Source organism: Lissotriton vulgaris, chromosome 2_1 (genome assembly GCF_964263255.1).
Source record: "Lissotriton vulgaris chromosome 2_1, aLisVul1.2, whole genome shotgun sequence".
Lineage (NCBI taxonomy): Eukaryota > Metazoa > Chordata > Amphibia > Caudata > Salamandridae > Lissotriton > Lissotriton vulgaris.
In genome coordinates, this window is record NC_141687.1 from 289,669,069 (window position 1) to 289,686,750 (window position 17,682).

Below are 17,682 nucleotides of genomic sequence, written 5' to 3' on the forward strand. Positions count from 1 at the left end.
ATTGTCATGGTGTGGGACTCCTTTAAAGCAGCTGTTAGGGGATTTGTCATTAATTTTGTATCTCAAAAGAAAAAGAAGTCGATTTCAAAGTCAACTCAACTTTTAGATAAGATTAAGAAATTGGAATATACTTATTATAACTCTAGCTCTGAATCCTCCCTTCGAGAACTTATTTCTGCCAAATTAGATTTTAACAAATTTACCTCAAATGCAGCCTCTAATTCTCTCCTTAAATGCAACTCTCGTTATTATGGAGGCCAAAACAAAATGGGTAAATTACTAGCTAATTATCTTAAAATACGTAGGGAGAAAACAAAGATTGAATCTCTACAGGGACCGGCGGGAATTTCTCTGTTTAAAGATAAAGACATATTAACTCAGTTTGTTTCGTTCTATCAAACTTTATACACTCCTGAATCCAGTCCTGATCCCACTGATCTTCTTACGTATTTTCAAGACATTCCTCCCCCTCCCTCCTCTCATATTGATTTTCATTCACTTGATTCGGATATCTCCCTCTCTGAAATTTCGCATGCTGTTTCTGTCCTCCGTCGTGGTAAGGCGCCTGGACCTGATGGTTTCACTATTGAATTCTACACTCATTTCTCCTCCCTTCTCCTTCCTAAATTACTCCTATTATTTCAATCCTTTGTTGATTCTGGTTCTTCCCGGGGAACCTTTCAGGACGCTCTCATTTGTTTGATTCCCAAACCAGACAAGGACCATACCCTATGTAAAAACTATCGCCCCATCTCCCTTGTAAATACGGATTATAAAATTTTCGCCAAAATCCTAGCTCTCAGATTGGATCCCCTATTACCAAATATTATTGGCCCAGAACAATCAGGTTTTGTCAAAGGTCGTTTATCATCAGACAACTCCTGTGTTTTCTTTAATATTTTGAGTAAAGCTCCCTCCCTTTCTTATCCTTTGGCTGCCATTTCTCTCGATGCCGAAAAGGCTTTCGATAGAATAGGATGGGACTTTATGTTTCAAGCTCTTCGTTGGATCGGTTTCTCTCCTAAATTCATTTCTCTTCTTTCTTTACTTTATTCTAGCCCTCATGCTTCAATTTTTGCAAACGATCTAACATCCGATTATTTTCCCCTTCAACGGGGTGTACGTCAAGGCTGTCCCTTATCCCCTCTTTTGTTTGTTTTAGCTTTAGAACCTTTTTTGACTAAGATCAGACTTGATGAAAATATTTCTGGTTTTCATTACGGCTCTCAACAGCAGGTTAAACTATCAGTTTACGCTGATGATATTTTGTTATACTGTTCAGACCCACAATCCTCTTTACCTTTCTTTTTGAATCAAGTTTCCTCTTTTTCTAAAGTTTCTGGTTACCGTCTTAATATTGATAAATGTGAAATCTTACCCTTAAACCCTCTATGTCAAAAACATCTCTTTGACAATTCTGGCTTTTCTTGGCAGCCTTCCAAGATTAAATACTTAGGTGTTTGGTTTGCTCCTCGTCTTTTAGATACTCTTAAGTTCAATTTCGATTCACTCTCTGTTAAACTCAATGCGTCTATCACTCGCTGGAACCCTCTTCCTTTCTTGGTGGGGTCGTCTTGACTCCATCAAAATGATGTTGGCACCTCTAGTACTTTACTCTATCTCCATGATTCCCATCCATATTCCGGACTATTATTTCAGGTCGATAGATTCTATTTTGCTTAAATTTCTGGGGAAAGGTAAGAAATCTCGAATAGCCCTTTCTGCTTTGAAAAAAGATAAAGCATTAGGAGGGATTAAATTTCCAAATTTCAAATCGTATCATACCGCTTTTTCCTTAAAGCAAGCTTTGCGTTGGCTCTCTTCGGACCTCCCCTTTTATCCCCCTCTTTGGCTAAAGCTAGAATCTTCTTTCCTTCATCCTTTTGATTTTAGTGAGGTTCTTTCCTTCACTTCTAATGTAACGTCTCTTCGCTCCCCCATTATCTCCCGTTCTCGTTCTCTTCTTCATCCGTACTTGTCATCCTCTTATCCATCTGCTTCCTCCACCCATACTCAGCCTATTTGGCATAATAAATTCCTCAAAATTCGTAACCGCTCACTATATTGGAAATCCTGGCATTCTCTTGGTCTTAAATGGATCTCTCAACTTCTTGTGGATAATCATCCTCTTCCCTTCCAGGACCTCCAAAAACAATTCTCGTTGCCCTCCTCTTCTCGCGTACGATATAGGTCTCTGATTCCCTCTCTCACCCAATACCTTTCTTCACTTCCTGCCACAAATTCTATTCCTATGGCATGTCTTCCTATTTCCAATGCAATTGATCAATCCCCCTCTGCCTCTTTTCTTTATAAATCTATTCAATCTTCTACTGATCGTATCAAATCTAAGGTTGAGTTGGTTTGGGAAAAAGATTTATCTCAAGATTGGTCCTTCACTTTGTGGGATAAAATATGGTCAAAAATTCATAGTACCTCCAGAGCTGCAAACACTACACAAACCTTATTTTTTGTTTATAATCGCACATTATTCACTCCGTTGCTCCTGTCATCGTTTTCCTCAGACACTCCCTCCACTTGTTGGTCCTGTTCCTGCTCTTCAGCTGATTTGAAGCATATGTTATTTGATTGTCCTCCCATTTTTCGTTTTTGGCAACTAGTGTGGTCCCAGTTTAAAAAGATTTTCAATTTTTGTTTCTCCTTTTCCATTATTAACATTTTTCTAGGTTCTCTTTCTCCTATTTTTGCCAATTCGTCCCATAATCATAAATTAATTGACCTTCTGATAGCCGTTGCCTTACACCATATTACATCTCATTGGAAGCAGGCTAATGATGTTTCCTTCAATGCTTGGTGGAATGCAGTATGTTTTAATCATCGTTTAGACACTAATTTTGTTTCCCCCATTTTCCTCGCAATCAAACGCGATCTTCTATGGCTTCCCCTCACTGAGTATTTATCCAGAATTGCTCAGATCCCACCTACCACTCAAGTTCGCACTGTTGAAGTCCAAAAACCACCGTGATTATATTTCTTAATTGCATTTCATTGTTCATATCTCTTCTGTGTTTTATTTTACAGGTTATGCTTCAATTGCCTTGTGTTCATGAACATTATCATTTGCCATATTTTATGTATAGAGTTCTTTATCGATTCTACTTTTTTGTAAGAGAGATTTCTTGTTGTTTTTTGTAACCTATGATTGTTTCTTCATTTTCTGTCTTTGCTTCTTTATACTTTAATAAACTTCAAACTTAAAAAAAAAACATCATGCAATACAATCTCTCTGGTCACAGTAACCCTTGAAGCCATTGCAGGCTCTACCGAACATTCTCACAGCCTCAGTGCAATGAGTGGGTCTCTCTGACTACCCAATAGAACTCTTTTGTGCAGCTATGCTTCTGCATTTTCAAGCTCCAAATAATGTGGTGTATTACACTTATTATATAATCGAGTGACGCCCATTGCTTGCTTCGCACCATCATCTTAAATAACCGGCCACACAGTGCAATGTAGCTATTGTTGTGATATTTACTCTCAAGCTCAAAATATATTGAAGTTCTTGTTTGCCTTTCGTGCATGTTGGACTCAGACCCGTTATTCTCTCCCGAGGTTCTAAGGCACAAAATACTTCCCAATCCCTCACGACAGACTTCACTTCAGATCTATATTCCATTGGTTTGTTACTAGTGGAGAGGGGTGGAAGGACTGGGGTGGGATTCATTTTGTTTTAGGTTATTTTTCTGTTTCTTCTCTTCCTCTCTGCGGCTATCCTCGTGCTCCTGTTCATCCTTCTCTGTTAATCCCTCTTATAGGCAGACGTTTCACTCTTGACCTCACTATTCATTGACTGCGGTACGAGTCATCCAACCATGGCACCACTTGACCACACTACCTTTTCCAGCACATGCTCTTGGAGGGGAAAGTAGCAGCAGACTCACTTTGCTCTAGAAGTAGCTCCTTCCAAACTCCAACACACTAACGTACATCCATCCCACACTCAGATGTATCCACAATGTCTGAAGAATAATTGCTACCAAAAACAGGCATTTGCAATGCAATAGGTCTCGCATTTACCAAACTCTCGAAAATGCAAGACCAATTGCGTTGCAAATGGTTGTTTGCAAAAGTTCCCCGTGCAGCGCTTTCACTTCCATGGTGGCCGTGCCCCTTTCCTTAGTGGCGGCTCATCTGAAGACACGAGCATGGCCGCCATTAACATTAAAGCGCCGCATGGGGTGCTTCTACAAATGAAAGTAAAAAAATTGAGAAAAAAAACCATGCGCCCGTATTCGGCGCTGCAAATAAAGCAAAGGCGCAGCCTCCACTGTGGCGTGCCATGCTATGGAAAAAATAAATGAAGCCTTACAGGAGAGCGCATTCTGCCTGTTCGCAGGCAGGTGAAAAGCATTTAACAAAATAATGCTCGGAGGCTGTAAATTAAAGACTACTGACCAATAACACATGTAACAGGGGGTGTCGCCATGGGAGGTTACAAATGAGGGACTACCAAGCCTATTAACGAATCAGAAGCTATTACCAAGGACAATGACACTGGCCAATGAAAAAAATGGGCAGGGAGTGGGTGGAGCTTCACCTCATTACTCCTAATGCAGCATGCCTTGCAGAGCAGCGCATACACTTCCCAGGCTCAACCTAAAAAAGTATATTGTATTCTTATAAGTGACTGAAATAAACTACCAGGAGGCCCTAAACATGAGATTGGGCTGGGTGGATGCTATACCTAACTCAGATGTGATCAAGAAAAATAATGTTACAATTACACTTATCTCCAAGCGCTCAGGCCTCGCAGGTATTCGGTCTAAAAATGAGCATGAGGGCAGGGTGCCCATCACCAGGCATCAATATAACAGCACAGAAATGTTTGTCATAAACGTATATGCCCCACACACAGATTCTACTTACTTCTAGAACACCTAAGAAAAGAATTGCCTGACCTTCTTATAGCGCAAACATCATTTCTGGTGTCGATTTCACTTTCCCTATGGTAACAGACAGACAGTCAGATAACAAGTTTCACTCCTCTAAGTTGTATAAACCAATGCACAATATTTGCATCTAACACACACTGGATAATACATGGGGACTACCCATCCCTGACCACACACCAAAGCTGCTCTCTCACTGAATACAAAGTAGCTGATTCTGCACATCGACAGCGAGTAACAAACCCCACAATAGAAACTAGCATCATCATTTCAGACCATGAATTGTACAACTCCGACCATAAAAACTACCCCCCACATAGAACAAGCATTTGCAATGCAATAGGTCTCGCATTAGGAAAGTTTGAGCTATTGGTATAGTAAATGACAAATGTTTTTTTCATGTTTTGTTTTTGAAAATAACGAAATTAATAGCTTTGTCATTTACAATGCCAATAGTTATAACTTTTGCAAATGTGACACCTATAGCATTTGTAATGCAATATGTGTTGTATTTACATGACTTACATGTATTGATATTACAAATAATGGCTTTTATTTTTTTTTCAATAATTAATACTTAAATAAAAGTGATTGTAATTTATAATGGCAATAGCTTAAAGTTTTGTAAACAACTTTTGTGAAGATTATGTTCAGTGTATTTTATTGTGACGAAAATCCAAGAACAGAAGTGAAATATTAACATCTTTTTGTTACATTTGTAATAAAGCTTGAAACATTGAGAGAACATATTTGAACCAGGTGTTGTTGAATGGTTGCACAAATTGATGCTGTGGTGGCGCTGAGTGATGATGTGATGGCGAACGAGTGATGATGTGATGGCGAACGAGTGATGCTGTGGTGTTCAGTGATGCTGTGGTAGCGCATAGTGATGTTGTGGTGCCCCTGAGTGATGCTGTGGTGGTGCGGAGTGATGCTGTATGCTATGCTAGGTTTTGTTTTGCTATCCTATGTTTTGTTTTGCTATGCTATGTTTTGCTATCCTATGCTTTGATTTGTTATGCTATGCTATGCTGTGTTTTGTTGTGCTATGCTTTGTTTTGTTATGCTATGCTATGCTTTGTTATGCTATGCTATGTTTTGTTGTGTTTGGTATGCTATGTTTTGCTATGCTATTATATGTTTTCTTTTGCTATGCTATGTTATGTTGTGTTTTGCTATGTTTTGTTATGCTATGTGTTGTGTTTTGTTATGCTATGTTATGCTATGTTTTGTTTTGCTATCCTATGCTTGGTTTTATTATGCTATTCTATTCTCTACTGAAACAAACACTACAAGGGCATAATCCAAAAGGCAAGAATTTCTTCTTCAACTGCACTTTTAGAATGAATGGTCATGAATTAGATTGTAAGGGATGGGAAGAGAATATTGGTAATATTAGGAAAATATATTCGTAGAGCTATTAATATAGGCACTTGCGCTCCCTGTTCCTTTGCCACTGTCTTAAATACATTAAGCCCCCGTGCATGCTATTTCCAGTACTGAGGTGACAGAATGTCTCTAAATTAGACAAACAGCGCCACCATGTGGCAGACTCTCATAAGTTCCAGTGTTGACAATAAATTGCTCTTTCAGTACCGGAAACCACTGGCTCAAATTAAACACTGCATAACAGTCAGAGACACACACACTTTATACACTGTAGAGCCTGGTACGCAGTGAGTGCTAGAAAATCACAGAGGGGTTACCCACAGTCTGTCAACGGACGAGGATAGTAGAGGTTATTGCACATTCAAAGACAGTGGCACTGCAAAATGTATGAAACAGCACCATCCGCTTAGAATTGCCACATAAAACCAATCTGTGCATATAACTGTACATTTAATGGAGTATTGTGTCAATGGCTGCAGCCATTTCCAGGTCAAGTAAGGCAGTGTTACAGTTATAACACGTGCAAGCCAGGTATTCTGAAACTATTAGAAATGTAACTGTCTGCCACCAAAGTGCACTTCAGTCTTTGAGATGTTTCTAAAGTTTTCCAATGTCTCAAATCCCAGCACTTAAGATTGGTTTTATTGAGAAATTGTTTGTCTGAAACGGCAATATAATGGCAAAATGAAATAAGATTTTAATATTTTAAAAGTGTGTCTACTTAAAATTTAGAGATGGATGTAAAATCTCACAATGTTAGAGAACCTGTGAGTAGCAAACTTTTCTTTTCGGTAGTTGCCTCGAGACTTAAGGAAAGAGTCACACATTCCAAGGGGGCTTACCAATAAATCAATAGGGGTCTAGCCCTTTTCCCTTGATTTTGTTTACAATGAGCTAAGCCACTCACCTTTTTAGAGCTCCGTTTTATTCTTAGGAATGGTCAAAAACATCGGAGAAGTGGGGTGTTTTACGGAAAGGTTAACAAAGTGTGTCTATTATGTTGCACATTATCTCACATTTTAGCAGCAAATCGGGCAACTGTCTCTTACATGAGAAAGGTTATTATGTATGCCCACCACCAGTCTTTATTTGCGCTCATTTTCACTCACTGCTGTACGTTAAACCATTGTTCATACTGTGGACTTCATAGGCATCAATAGTCTCCTGATCCCATATATTTCATTTCAGATTTCAGAGAAGACCGGATCATTTCAAAGGCGGGGCACTAATCAGCAGAGCCAGCAGATGGTGCCAAAAGCAGAGTAGTCTGTTCCACCACGGTGGTGGCCGTTTCATAACAAATCACTACCCGTCACCGGGCTAAGTTGCACTTCCAGGACCTCCCTATCAACACTGGTTGACAGAAGGGTCAGAAATGCCATAATTCATTGTGTCACTTTCGTGCCTCGAACGCCCTCTTCACAAAGCACTAGTCCAATGTGTCACTGATACTTATGTACTATTTAGAGTTTGACAGGTGTACTATTTGCCATCCCTGCTAGAATTACCTGGTCATTCAAAACGAGGGACAACATTTGTAGATCTGGAAACAATGCATTTGTAGAAAGAGATGTCACATTCCCATTCCATTTGCCTTTAATGTTCCTTATAAACCAACAGAATGTCTCGGCACATGTCCCGTTTTCTATAGCTATTAAGCAACCTACATTTTGTCAGGATGATAAGTGCTAAGTCCCCCTCTGGGTTGATGAGATCTGAGGAAACATGCCACCCACCCAAATGCATTGCTCCTTGGTGTATAAAGATGCTTTTCGGCATGCTTTACGGCAGTTAACCTTTAATGTCACTTACATGTCATGAGACCCAGAGGCCACAGCTTGTTTTATCACGGGTTCTGGTGCGTGGGCGTGGCCCTGGTGACTTACTGAATACCGCCAACCCGTCCCTAGCCTTCCCCCGCACCCAACACAGGAAATCAGTCTTGCCATATGCCATCGAGTGAAATGTCTAAACCTTAACCCAGAACGCTTGGCATGTCTCGTTATTGATAAAAGGGTGCGTGCTGCTGTGGCGTGTGTGCGTTTCTTCCCCCTGTCAAAGTAAGTACTCGCCCGTGACCTCATACTCTGTCACGAAGTAGGAAACTGGCCTCTCTCTTGAAAGCCGCAATGCTTCCCACAGTGCCCTGGGCTCATTCTGACATCCCAATGTGAACGTGGGAAAACAAACAGGCTGCCCCAGAGATGCCACACAGTGTGGGGCAATGTCTGAGGGGAGCCTTGGTCCGGCCAGGCCCTGACAGCGCCCTTCTGCCGTGAAGGGTGAGGAGACAGGTAAACAGCCAGACAACGCCATAAAAAAAAAACAGCAGCGCGGGGACGAGCCAGCGTTGAGGGGCGCTCAGCCAATGGCGTGCTAGCAGGGCGGAGACCCGGAGGCGGCCAAAGGGCAGGGGCTATGTAACCTGTGCAGCCGCTGTGTGTGTGTGTGTATGTCTGTGCGTGTGTGTGTGTGTGTGTGTGTGTGTGTGTGCGCGCGATTGCGAGAAGCTGACTTGCAGTGAATGTTGAACAGGAGATGTGCACAGCGCCGGGCGTGCGTGCCCACGAGGTGATATCGCAGAGGGAAAGCGCGTGTGCATCCCCTGTCCAACATTCACGGCAAGTCGGCAACAATAGGTCTTTCACTAGACGCAAGACCTAAAAAAGGAACACATGGAGGATGAACCAAGGAATCATAAAAAAATGTTATCAATGCTAGAGATCCTGAAAAACATTCAGTCAGTCAGTCAAAACACTTTATTTCGATTACTTAAAATCATAAAAAGACATTGATCCAGGAAAAAAATTTATTCATTCCCCTGTCTCCTGCCATACCCTAGGACAGTTTAAAAAACTACATGAAAGAGCTCATAATAATCCTTATGGCAAAGACAAATGAAGATTAATTCGGAATTAGAAAAACAAACAAAAGAAATTAGAACGATTTAATAATTTGGAATTAAAACCTTTGAAGCTTAACACTATCAGTCAAACAACCGCAAACATATGAACACCCAAAAAATTTAAATACGGGTGCAATAAGATTGTCAGTAACAGAGCAGGCACGGAGGAGCTTCGCGGGCGACCAAGATGGCCGCGTAAGCTCGGAGCTCCGTGGACCGTCCGATCCACCGCAACTATCCTGCTTGAAATCCTGACCCACGTTGGTGGAACTGTAATGCTGGTGGCCTACTGAGGCGGGGACTGAAATCGGCTTCCAAATCGGTGGCTCCTGAGCAAAGTTACGTCGAGCTGAACTCCGCTCCGTGACGGTGCCATTGTCCCTCCGGACTTCGTCACTTCGTCACTTCGCATGATCGGACTGCGTGGTGCCCGCCTGCCGCCTCCTTGGTGAAGACACTGCGTTCCTGCCTGGCCCTCGTCAGCCTGGTCGTGATTTCTTGATCCGTCTGCCTCTCGGCTGTGGACCCGGACCTGCTGCCGCCTTGCCTTTGTTCACCCGTACCCATCATGGCGGGCAGAGGTGATCCGGACAGGGCATCGAATAAAGGTGGTCGGGGCAAATCGCAAACACAGAACAATCGCATGGAGCGATATGTTAACCTCAAGTCACCACCTACATCTGGAGCCGTCTCTAAAGGGACCCCATCGACTAGCCCGCCGGACGGCTCGGATCCTACCCTCATGGACATCATGGGTGCCATCACTAGCCTCCGTGCCGACGTACAGCAGCAGCACGAGACTCTGTCCCATAAAGTGGACTACATGGCTATTGACATTACCCTCATCAGGGCCGACCTGGGCAAGACCAACGAGCGGGTGAAAACTCTCGATATCAAGACCGCCAGTCTGACTTCGGATGTCTCCGAACTGCAGATTGAGGTCCGCAACCTGCGGTCGACCGCTGACCTGTTCTCAAAGCGGCTGGAGGACTTTGAGGGGCGAGCCAGGCGGCAGAACGTCCGCATAGTAGGGGTACCGGAAGGGTCCGAGAATGGCGCAGCGGATCTGTTTGTGGAGGACTTGGTTAAGACTCATTTGGCGCCCTCTGGACTGAGTAATTTCTTCTCAGTTGAACGAGCCCACCGTGTACCAGGGGGCCCACCTAAAACGGGAGCGTCACCGCGACCGATCGTGGCGCGCCTCCTCAACTTCAGAGACCGAGATGCGATCCTCCAAGCCTCTAGGTCGCATGGGCCGCTCCACTACCAAAATGCGGAGGTGCACTTCTACCCGGACTTTACCAGGCTGGTACAGCGTCAGCGGCTGAGCTACGCGGGGGTGAAGAGACGCCTCCGAGACATGGGTCTCAAGTACTCCATGCAGTTCCCTGCGAAGCTCCGTGTTGAACACAAGGGACGTGCCTTCTTTTTTGACTATCCTGAGAACGTCAGCGAATGGCTGGACACTGTTTCGCCTGCGCGTGATGAGCAAGAAGATGATGTTGGAGGCGCCTCGGGCGGAGCGGAGCGGCAGGAATGAACTGGGAGCTGATGCTACCCCTGCCTCGAATGACCGCCGGACTGGTGCTTTTGTTGCTTACTATTCTCTCCTTTATTTACATGGTGGGTGGCGGGACGATTTCACGGGGATTCCTCACTCCTCTGGGTCTTTTGTAGAGTAGTTAATGGGGCGACAGGCACACTGCTGGTTGGGGGGGCTTTTTAGTCTAATGCAGGGGTGCAGGGTGGGGGGTTTGTTGGGTACATTTATGGTTTGTGTTGTTTTCCTTTTTCTTTCTCTAGTGTGACAATGGGACATTGATGCTCCTGGACTGTTTCTGATGCGGGTGTCTATGGGCTCTGGGTGGGGCGGGCAGTGGAGGGATGAGGGGTAGGATGTTAAGAATTCTCAGTTGGAATGTTAACGGGTTGGGTGATCGAATCAAGAGAGGGGTGGTGATACAACTGATTAAACGGCATATGCCAGATATTGTCCTTCTTCAGGAGACGCACTTGGTGGGCAACGCTTGTAAAGCTCTGAATCGTAAGGGTTACAAAATGGTGGCACATTCAGGGTTCTCTTCCGGCTCCCGGGGGGGCGGGCATACTTGTGCGCGCGTCCCTTCCCCTAGAGATAGAGACCACCTTGATTGATGATAGGGGGCGGTACGCCGCCGTAGCTGGTAGATGGGAAGGGCGTTCCCTCACGTTGTTTTCTGTGTATGTCCCCCCAGGGCTCCAGTCTAGCACTTTTCAGGACCTTGGTGGTGCCATCTTGTCTATGCCGGCTGGTCGTTTGATAGTGGGGGGTGACTTTAATTCCGTCTGCTCCGGTCTGCTTGATCGCCAACCGCCCCGCGACTTACGTGGCCCGCAGATGGGGCTGCCGTCCTTCCTTGAGTCTATTGGGCTGGTGGACGGGTGGCGACTTTTGCATCCCACGCTCCGCCAATTTTCCTTCTTATCGGGTGCACACGGGAGCCTTTCGCGCATCGACTATCTTCTCACGTTGGCCTCGGACGCACTTGCCGTTTCCGAGGCCCGCTTTTTGGCGCGGGGCATTTCCGATCACTCCCCGTTATGGGTCTCCTTTGATTTTGGAGTGACTCTGTCGGAACGTCCGGCGGTGATCAATCCATGGTATTTCCGGGATTTCAGGACCCGCTCCCTCCTGGCCAAAGCCATTGACCTTTACTTCTCTGAGAACGTGGGCTCGGTGAGGTCGGCCGTTACACTCTGGGAAGCCTTTAAGACGGTGCTCCGTGGCGAGGCCCAGGCGCTCATCGCTGAGACCCGTCGAACTAGAGACTCTGACATGCTGGCTATCGAGCAGGAAGTGCTGCGCCTCGAGGCCCAATTGGGACCCGAGCCGGACCCCTCTGTCCTCCATACTCTCTCGCTTAAACAAGCGGAGTACCATGCCCTGGCCACTAATGCCGCTCTCATCCTGGCCAAGGAACAACGAGGCCGTATTTACGATGTGGGCGATAAGGCCGGGAAGTTGTTGGCTTGGCTTGACAGGAGGGAGATGGCCAGCCGTGTGGTGCCCGAGCTTGTCGGAGACGACGGCGTGGTCCTTACGGACCCTAGCGCTATTGTTGACTCATTCGCTGGCTACTTTCAGGGGGTCTATGAGTCTGCCTCTGACTTTTCGGAGGCGGACTCGTCGGCCTTCCTCTCCGATATTGACCTGCCCAGTCTCTCCGAGGAGGAGAGAGAGGACTTGGATAGAGACATCACCGCTGAAGAGATTGACCTTGCGATCCGCTCCCTAAGGACCGGAAAGGCCTCCGGTCCTAACGGTATACCGGTGGAACTGTACAAAATCCGCTCGGACGCGGTCTCCCCGCACCTCCGTAGAATGTTCTTGGAGTCCTTTGAGAGAGGCTCTCTCCCCCTGGATCAGCGACTGGCTACCATCGTGGTCATCCACAAGGGGGGTAAGCCACGGGACGTCTGTCGCTCGTACCGTCCTATTTCTCTCCTTAACGTGGAACCCAAGGTCCTCGCCAAGTTGCTGGCTAATCGCTTGATTGGAGTCATCGGCGACCTCGTGCACCCCGACCAGTCTGGATTCATCCCCCACCGAAACACTGCCCTTAACTTGCGCCGCCTCCATGGTGTCATGGCCAGGGCCCACACTCTCGAGGAGCCGGCTGTCCTGGCGTCCCTGGATGCCACTATGGCCTTCGACTCGCTCGAATGGCCGTACCTGTGGGCAGTGCTGTCCAAACTCGGGTTTGGGCCTGTCTTTGTGAGCTGGGTGAAGCTCTTGTATGCGGACCCGATGGCCAATGTCACGGTCAACGGTCGCCTTTCGGCGCCTTTCCCCCTACGTCGAGGTACCAGACAGGGCTGCCCCTTGTCCCCCCTTTTGTTTGCCTTGGCCCTCGAACCACTTGCAGCACTACTGCGTGTGCATCCTGACTTGCGAGGCATTACATGGGCCCCTGGCTTTGAAGACAGGGTCTCCCTGTATGCCGACGATATACTGCTTTACCTGACTTCCCCCTGCAAATCCCTCATCGTGGCCTGTGATGTCATCAGACTTTTTGGGCGGTACTCTGGCCTGATTATCAACTGGGCCAAGTCCTCCCTATATGTCCTCAAGGGGGATACTCCTCGTCTCCCCAGAGGCTGCGGTATTCAGATTGCCACGCGCGGTTTCAAATACTTGGGCATTTACATCTCTGGTAATCCCAAGTTGAGGCATGACAACAACCTGCTTCCTCCTCTTCAGCGTTTGCGGCGTGACGTGGACAGCTGGCGTAAACTGCCACTCTCCCTCCTTGGCCGTGCCGCTCTTTTCAAGATGATGGCCCTGCCCAGGTTCCTGTACGCACTCCAAAACGCCCAAGACCCTGTCCCGGCCCGCTACTTTCGTGATCTCGAAGGCCTTCTCCGTACCCTCCTCTGGGAGGGTCGCCCCCGCGTTGCCTTTCACAAACTCACGCTCCCCTGGTATGATGGGGGCATCGCCCTCCCAGACGTGCGCCGTTACTATTGGTCCTCGCAGCTAGCAGCCCTGAACCATGGCTTCTATGGCCCAGTGACGAGCCCCGGATATGCCATGGATAGGTGGTTGATGGGCGATGGTAATTACTATCGGGCCCTATACTCGAAGTCCTTTGACCGACGGTTGACGGGCCCCACCCGCACGGCTGTCCGCACCTGGCGAGCGGTTACTAAGGCTCAAGGGTGGCAGGGCAGACTCACGAAGTTCACTCCCCTCTTTGATTCCGACATCCTGGGTAGACTATGGCACACCAAGGGATTTGACAGATGGGACCTTATCGGCATCAGCAGGGTTGATGATATGCTCTCCAAGGGCTTGATTAAGACCTTCCCCCAGTTACAAGCTGAATACCAGCTGGGCGCGACGGAGTTTTTTCGCTACGCTCAGCTGCGACATGCGCTGCTTTCGGCCTCTCCGCCGGACGGCGTCATTCCCGAAAGTTCCCCACTGGAAGATAGGATCCTAGATGGACACATGCCGGACAGCGCAATCTCACTCTCTTATAAAAAGCTGATCAATGCACGTACGGACCTCCTCCTTAGTTTGAGAGACCAGTGGGTAGCAGATGGCCTTGAGTTGGACGATGAGGATTGGCAGAGCGCGGTTTCCTCTCCCAAGGAGGTTGCCATTTCTTCCCGTCTTCGCCTCGTACAATTCAAGGTCCTGCACCGGGTGTATATGACAGAGCCCCGATTGATGCGCATGGGTTTCTCGCCTGACGGTCTCTGTCGCAGGGGCTGTGGGGCTCCTGCCACTTTTCTACACATCCTCTGGGACTGCCCGGTGATCGCCTCCTACTGGAGAAGGGTACACCGCGTTATGGGGGAGGTGACTGGCGTGGCTGCCCAGGCGGAGGCCCGTCGATGCCTCTTGAACGTATGGGAGCCTTCCGACCACAACGTTGCACAGACTAGGTGGGTTACCCTTGGGAACATGGTGGCTAAGAGGGACATAGCCCAGAAATGGGGTGCGGCCGATGCCCCCCTGCTGGTACAGTGGAAGGCCAACATGGACTGGTGCATGTTCAGGGAGAAAACAGTCTATGTGGCCAGAGGGAGACCTCGAACTTGGACTAAAATTTGGGGAGCATGGAATGAATATAGGGGGGATGTGTGCTTACCGCCTGAGCCAATCAGTCAACATGACAATGTTTCTCCCTAATCTGTGACGCCAACTGAGCTCTATTGTATTGTATTCTCCTGCTACCTTCCCCCTCCCGCCTCTTTCCCCATTCTGCTATTTATCCTCGATACGTGTTTCCCTGCCTCATTCCCTACCCATCCCTGCCACCCAGCGTCACATTACACACACTGCCACTTCGCGCCCGGGGGCGCTTGTTGTTGTATTTATATCATATAAAATTAATCTTCGATGATTATGTCTCTATTGTTTGACACTATTTTTCTCCTTTCTTCTTGCTGCCTTGCCTCCGGGATGTCAGGCTGAATAGCTGTGTGTTCTGGTTTCAAATAAAGGTTTTCAAAAATTTTAAAATAAAAAAAAAAAAAAAGTAACAGAGCAGGCACGCTATTTGCCTTCAATGTGAAATAAAGGAAAAACAAAGCTTTGGTCACTAATATTAAAGATAAATCAGACAGCACTGAAAAGGCCATTGACATGGTCTTGTGGCCTTTCTGAAGGCCTTTTCAGGAGGCATAACTTTGAAAGTATGACCTGGGAGACCACTTCATTAAAATGGCAATGGCTCTTTTATGCTTACCCACAGGAAAGAATCACAGTCAATGACATGCTCTACAAACACTTCTAACTAGAACAAGGCACCTGTTAGGGCTGCCTCCCTTCTCTTCCTTGTGGCAATCGACTTGCTCATTACATTATAAAAGGCAAAACTACCATCCACTGTACCAAATGTAAGTCAGATAACCTAAAAACAGCAGCCGATGCGGACGAGATACCAGTAGTCTCCTCTGAGGCCAATACATCCATCCTTGCTCTTCTAGAAGTGATCAAGCAAATCTGTCATATCGTGTTACACCCTAAACTAGGACTAAACTGGAGCCCATACCGTAACCCCTCTGTGCTTTTGAGAAAGAAAACAGGCCTACACTGGCAACAAATATTTATCAATTACTGAGGCATAAGGTGTTGAAATGATCTCCATGAATCCATCAGATATAATGAAGCAAAAACGAAAACAAAAATGTATGAGACTCTTGAGGTTTGGTTCCCCAAATATACAAAAAGGTGGGAAAGGGTGTAAGTCCCTCAAAATGATGTTCACCTCCGTCATCAATTTTCTATCAAGTATGCTATCGATTGGGCTCCAGCAAAACCTTTTCACCTCAGAGTCCCTAAAGAATAAGAAAAGAGCACTTTGCCAGGACTGGTTTTGGTTTCCAGTCCGGCCCTGGTCCACACTCATCACAACCTTGTTCCAAACAGTTTATTTCCATGCACCAGGACTTCTGGACCCCAGCCAAACTTGCAAAACGTTGTTGGAACTGCAAAGAGCTCCCATGGGACTTGCAGCATATATTCGTTGGTTACAAACGAATCAAACCATTCTGGGAGAAAATCTCTCTCAACTCTAAAGATATCTTTTAGGTCCATGTTGATCTAGACTTCTCTACGGTCTGCATAGGCCCACTGGAAGCTCCCAAAATGGTCCCTCAATCGAGCACTGATATAATACTCTTATAAAATCAAGCTTACCATCCATTTGTGGACATATGTACAAATTGGCCTTATAGAAAACAGATAATGCTCAAACCACTTCACACGCCTTTTTGAAGGTCAATGGGATAATAAATTCTAAGTCCTGCAATCTCCTTTGGGAAATCATTGTACTTGCATACTCTAATCCAAATCACGAAACTGAACTAGTCTTGGGCTATAATTATCAGGATATATTTCTGTTTTCCACTAAACGTCCAGCTATGGAAACAGTGGTCCAGCCACATGAATTCCCTTTGGACTCGACCATCTGGAGGAAATAAACAGAATGGTGCGACAGTATCAATATTACCAGGCTTGGAGTCCTAGAACCGAGAAATAGTCAATGATTCACAACCACAGAAATGCTTCGAAGAAGCCACCTACCTTGGAGATGAGCTCATCATGGTTGGCAAGGTGTGCTCTGCAGTGGATACAGCTGTATGTCCGGTGGCAGGTGGGCAGGTATGCCTGAAAGGTCTTGGACCTAGTCATCTTCACCATCGGGGCAACTGAGTGCTGGGTGAATTCCGGCGTGGCCCAAGAGGCGCTCCCGCAGGAAGGATCGCAAGGGAAACAGCGGAAGACGCAGGTAAAGGCCGTGGTTTGGCAGATTGAGGGTGTGAGGCAGCAGCCACACACTGGAGGAATACAGCTTTCACTGGGTCAGGGTGCTTTGACCCAACATTTACTGCCACTTTTCACTCACCTGTTAAACAAGAATACATCAATGTGGTTATGGTTCTTTTACTATAAATAACAGCAACCAAATTCAATCACACAAGCTAAAACATACCAAAGAAACTAACACTAATGTACAGCAGAAAGGTTATTGATGCAAATTCTACCCTTAGCCCTGTCACACGGGAGATCAATAATTTACAGAAGAGGAATGTCATTGACAGCTTCTTCAGGAGAAACAATCTTTCCGCCGGAGAAGACAGACCGTTTTTACAAAAGGAATAAAGTGTATATGTTTGTTGACAAGTACAACAAACAGCAGGATGCATTGTTTCTGGCAAAACCCTTGGAGAAGGCTTAATGAATTCCATGTTAATGGGAACCCAAAGCTCCAGTTTCGAACTTCTCTTTTAAAACACATGTTCACATCATATAATCAACCTCCCGAATCCCAGGAATAAAGCAAAAGTCAATCCTGGGGCACTGCATCCACTGTGACATGGAGCTAGCTCGTAACTTTATGCTCCAACTGCAACAAGTTTATGTCCTGTAGAGAAACTAATTAGAGAAATCTTTACTATAGAAGAATTGCACATATGTATATAGTGTGT

General features: G+C 46.1%; 1 protein-coding gene across 1 annotated transcript in view; it reads right to left on the reverse strand.

Moving 5' to 3' along the window:
* Positions 1 to 17,682, reverse strand: part of YPEL2 (yippee like 2) — a 216,303-nt gene that overhangs the window by 63,615 nt on the left and 135,006 nt on the right. Inside the window, exon 2 of the mRNA XM_086954965.1 lies at positions 16,778 to 17,099. Within this exon, the coding sequence (XP_086811091.1) occupies positions 16,778 to 16,894 (117 nt within the window). The 5' untranslated portion in view covers positions 16,895 to 17,099. The remainder of the gene's footprint in view (positions 1 to 16,777; positions 17,100 to 17,682) is intronic.